The following is a 4,846-nucleotide window of genomic DNA, read 5'->3' on the forward strand; positions in this document are numbered from 1 at the left end:
TAATGGAGGGAACTACCAGTTTTGTCGCCGATAACGCGGGCCCGCTCGACGTTTCGCGCGCTTTTGTTTCGTCCGGAGTCCCCGATCGGGCCTCGGGAACCCGGGGATGGCCTGAACTCCCGGGACGGATGAAAGGCCTAATCCGGATGAAAACGAGGGTCCGGGGCGCGACTGGGCCGTTTTCGTCCATCCGGATGAAAAAAGGCGTCCTGGGGGACTCGTCGGGAGACGACTGGGGATGCTCTTAGGGCATCTCCAACTCGGCGACCCATCCTGCACCCGCGCGTCCGGATGGGTCCAACCGGACAAAAACGCGGCCCAGCGCGCGGAACCATCCCAAAAACGGATGGCCGCGGCGTCCGGGACGACCCAAAGCCGGCCCAAATCTCGACCGAGTTTGCATGGCCACGGACGCCGATCGCTGGCCGCTTGCGTCTTCCCCTTGTCCGCCCCTGGCCCGCCTGTCTGCCTCCCAAAACACACCCACTGTAATCCAGTCCCAAAATCTAGAGATGGCCGACGAAGCTCCTGCCGCCGTCGCCGCCACCATCGGAGACGAGACCCAGCTCGCGGCCATTGCCGCTCCTCCCGTGGAGGCGGCTCCTGAACTGGACGCTCCGGTGGTCGTCGAGCCCGGGCCGGCGACGAAGAAGGCGAAGCCCGAGCTCACCGCGGAGCAGAGGGCGATCAAGAGCAAGAAGCGGAGCGACCAGCACAGGGCGCACGAGCAACGAAAAAAGGATGCCGCTGCCGCGGAGGAGCGGCAGCGAGCAGCGGAGCAACTCCTTCAACTCCAAACACGGCGAAGGCGAATGCCATGCAAGAGCATACGGCCACGCAGGGCTCGCTCACCACATGATCGTCCCGGGCGCCGGCACGGCCTCGGGGGGGGGGGAGTTCGGCCTCGTCCGTGACCCGGACCCTTCCTCCAAGGTCAACAACCCCGCCGACTGCCCCGTTTGGGTACACGCTCGGCGCGCACGAAATGGTGGCGCCGTCGGGGCGGTACACGTACCCGTCACGGGATGGGTCACCGGAGGTGGGCGAGTCCATGACGGGGCCGTCGCCTTCGTCCATTGACCTCAACCGCGCGCCGGCGAACTCCAAGGCCCCCAAGCACCTGGGAGCAGCAGCGATGACCGGTGCACGCAACCTGCTCGACGATTTGTCGGCCGATCGTGCGCCGCCATCGATGCAGGCACCGTCCACCGTGCAGGCCCCTCCATCTTACCCATCGACAATGCCGACCACCGTGCCATATCCTTCGACCGACCAGGCTCCCCAGCCACCTCCCAATGAAATAGAGGAGGACACCACTGGCCATCCTGGCAGCATGAACATCGACCAGGAGCCGTTGTTCGCTGAGGAGCTCACACAAGCCGCAGCTGCACAAGCTCGAGGTCGCCGGGTTAGCAAAAGAACCACCAACTACACGACGCAGGAGGACAAGATGCTCGTCGATGGATGGTTGACAATTGGGCAAGATGCATTGATAGGTGCCGAGCAGAAGGGAACCGCATTCTGGCGACGGATCTATGAATACTTCCAGGAACATCGCAAATACGGAGAGGAGGCATTTGAGAGCGACCGCAGCGAGATATCCCTCCAAAAGAGGTAGGGAACAATTCAAACGGAATGCAACAAGTTCCAGGCGGCGTATGATCACGTTAAGCGGATTCCCGTTAGCGGCATCGGCATAAAGGTATAGTTCTTAACCTCAACTTGTTCTTTCGTTATTTGCACATATGTTTTTCATTGTTGTCTTCCTTTGCTCTAGGTGTGGCAAGCTTTGGATTTCTTCAAATCGATGAAAGAATGAAAGAACTTTGCCTTCTCTCATTGCTGGAAGGAACTCCAGGGCACTCCCAAGTTCCAAGAGGGGTACGAGGGGTACATGGAGACCTTGACTGGCAACAAGACCGCCAAAGATCCCACGGTCATTGACCTTGATGGTGGGCAGCCTTGCGGTAGCTCCGCTTCTCGTGCAAGTAGTCCACGAGGTCACAAGACAACCAAAGCCGACATGAAGTGTGATGCTTCGGCCATGCAATTGTTCGGCACTTTGAAGGAGATGCATGCTGACCGAGAGGTGTCCACGGACAAGATGGATGAGAGGAGGCGCCGGGAGAAAGAAGAGGACAGGAAGAACTTCTTCGATGTCCAAAAGAGGAAGCTTGAGATTCAAAAAGGTGGAGGCCAAGACGAAGGCTAGAGAAATTGAGCTCAAAGGGAAAGAAATTGAGCTCATAGCAATGGCAAGGGCCAAAGAGGTGGAGTTGAAGGCGAAGGAAGTTGAGCTGAAACGGCAAGCCGAGGACAACCTGATCATGAACGCCGACTTGACCACCATGAGCGAGGCCAAAAGAGCTTGGTTTGAGAAGAGGCAGAAGGAGATCCTAGAGCGCCCAAATTGAGTTAACAATCTCAATTTGGAATTTTTATATTTTTTTAAACTATGGCACATTTTGTTTCTTCATCATGGTACATTTTATCTGATATTGTTTTATGCTATTTGATATTATTCTATATTTGTTAGATATTATTCTATATTTTTTAGATATTATTTATAAATATGTGTGGCTAAATGGCCTACTTCCCAAAGAAATAGGCCAAATGGGCAAATGGGTGGCGGCTGCGTTGGGCGCAGCGCGCGACCCAAACGAACACGCGGACGTGGGGCTCCATCCACGTGTCCGCGCGATCATCCAAACAGCTCAAAACGACGGTCCAGCATCCATTTTGGTGGCAGCTTTGGAGATGTCCTAACTTTATTGGTAGCCCCGGTGTATTAAGAAAACAGAGCAGTTATTTAAAAAAAAAACAGAGCAGCAGTGGCATCATCCATTCCACTCGACAAAGCGTCACGTGATGGAGAGAGGCCGGTTAACAGGACCAGTACGCAGTACGCGGTTCAAAATAAAGAGGCGCAGGGCTAGCCGGCCGGCTCAATCCTTAAACCAAAACCAACGTACCATCACATGCGCGGTAGCCACGGACAATTCACCATTGTCACCACGTGATGCCATCGCTGTCCTCGGAATAATCTGAGACCAACATGCAGCAGCAGTTCGCACCTCAACGCAAACACCATTGTCAGCTAGCTGTTGCTTCTCCGAGCGAGCCGTCGTCGCGTCATCGTAGCTAGCAGATCTGCATTGCTTGGCTGGGCCAATGCAGAAGCTCCAGCTAGTCAACCCGACGGCGGTGTCGCTCCCGGCGGTCGTCATCGTCCTCTTCATCGTCACCACGCCCTACCGCCGTTCTTTCTTCGACGCCTACGGCGCCGGCGCCTTCGTGTCGATCCCTTCCGGTTATCGGCTTCCTCCGGCCGCGAACACCGCTCCCGCCGTCGCCCGGGTGCCGCAGGAGTGCGACATTTTCCGGGGCGAGTGGGTGCCGGACGACGACGGCGCGCTGCCGTACTACACGAACCTCAGCTGCCCGGTGATCCAGGAGCACCAGAACTGCATGAAGTACGGCCGCCCGGACCTCGGGTTCCTCAGGTGGCGCTGGCGGCCGGCGGGGTGCGAGCTTCCCCGGTTCGACGCCGCGGGGTTCCTGGATGTTATGAGAGACCGGTCCATGGCGTTCGTCGGGGACTCGCTGGCCAGGAACCACATGCAGTCCCTCATCTGCCTCCTGACCAAGGTAATCATGCACCAGTTTAATTACTAGCTTAAATTCATTAAAGAGTCAGATTCGATTTTGATGATTTCTTCGCAGGTGGAGTACCCCAAGGACATCTCCACGACGCAAAACCAAGAATTCAGGACGCTGCACTACGCGTCGCACAACTTCACCGTCTCCGTCTTCTGGTCGCCGTTCCTCGTGAAGGCGAACCTGTCCGACGCCGACCACGGCAGCGGCCGGCTGTGGAACCTGTACCTCGACGAGCCGGACGAGGCGTGGCTGCCGTTCGTGTCCAGCTCCGACTACGTGGTCATCTCGGCGGCCAACTGGTTCACGCGGCCGTCGTTGTTCTACCAGTCCGGCCGCGTCGTCGCCTGCCACTACTGCCTCGTCCCGGGCGTGCCGGACCTCACGCTGCGGCACTCGCTGCGCGTCGCGTTCCGCACGGCGTTGCGTGCGGTCACGAGCCTGCCGGGGTTCAACGGGACGGCCATCGTGCGGACGGTGTCGCCGACGTCGCACTTCGAGGGCGGGGAGTGGGACAAGGGCGGCGACTGCCGGCGGACGCGGCCGTACGAGGCAAGGGTGGCCGGGCTGGACTTGGACTTCTACACGGCGCAGGTCGAGGAGTTTGAGGCGGCGGAGAAAGCGGCGAGGGGGAGAGGGGTGAGGATGATGCTGATGGACACGACGGCGGCGATGGTGCTCCGGCCGGACGGGCATCCGAGCCGGTACGGGCACTGGGCGCACGAAAACGTGACGCTGTACAACGACTGCGTGCACTGGTGTCTGCCCGGCCCCATCGACGTGTGGAACGAGATGCTGCTCCAGATGCTACTCGTATGATCCATGCGTCTACCGTCTGTCCATGTCGTGGTTGCTCATTGTTCCGGTTTCTGATGTAGGCTGTTACAAAAGACTTAGGCTTTAGCGTAGAAATAGATGACAAAGCATTTGCCGTTTGTCACTTTGTTTACTCCAACATATGAATGTCTTTGCCCCATTCAGGGGCTTGCTTGGTGTTCCGAGCTTTGCAACAATGATATGAAAGTGGGGCGGCAACACTTGTGAAGTTTGGAGTTTTACCTTTCAGGGTGAAAACCCAAGGTCTGGCCTTAACTGGTTGTGCCTGGCAATGTTCTTATTGAAGGTATTGTTTTGAGAGCGGAGATTATCTTCAGTGTGAAAACCTAAGATCTTTGATCGGACGACGATA

At 57.4% G+C, this 4,846-nt stretch overlaps 1 protein-coding gene across 1 annotated transcript; it reads left to right on the forward strand.

The window, feature by feature from the left end:
- The first annotated feature begins 3,171 nt into the window (after window positions 1-3,171).
- On the forward strand, window positions 3,172-4,614 carry LOC124672843 (protein trichome birefringence-like 21). Its single transcript, XM_047209011.1, has 2 exons — window positions 3,172-3,648; window positions 3,724-4,614. Exons 1-2 carry the CDS (start codon window positions 3,172-3,174, stop codon window positions 4,474-4,476), a joined length of 1,230 nt encoding a protein of 409 aa, XP_047064967.1. The 3' UTR covers window positions 4,477-4,614.
- The last annotated feature ends 232 nt before the right edge of the window (window positions 4,615-4,846 follow it).

Source organism: Lolium rigidum, chromosome 1, assembly GCF_022539505.1.
Source record: "Lolium rigidum isolate FL_2022 chromosome 1, APGP_CSIRO_Lrig_0.1, whole genome shotgun sequence".
NCBI lineage: Eukaryota > Viridiplantae > Streptophyta > Magnoliopsida > Poales > Poaceae > Lolium > Lolium rigidum.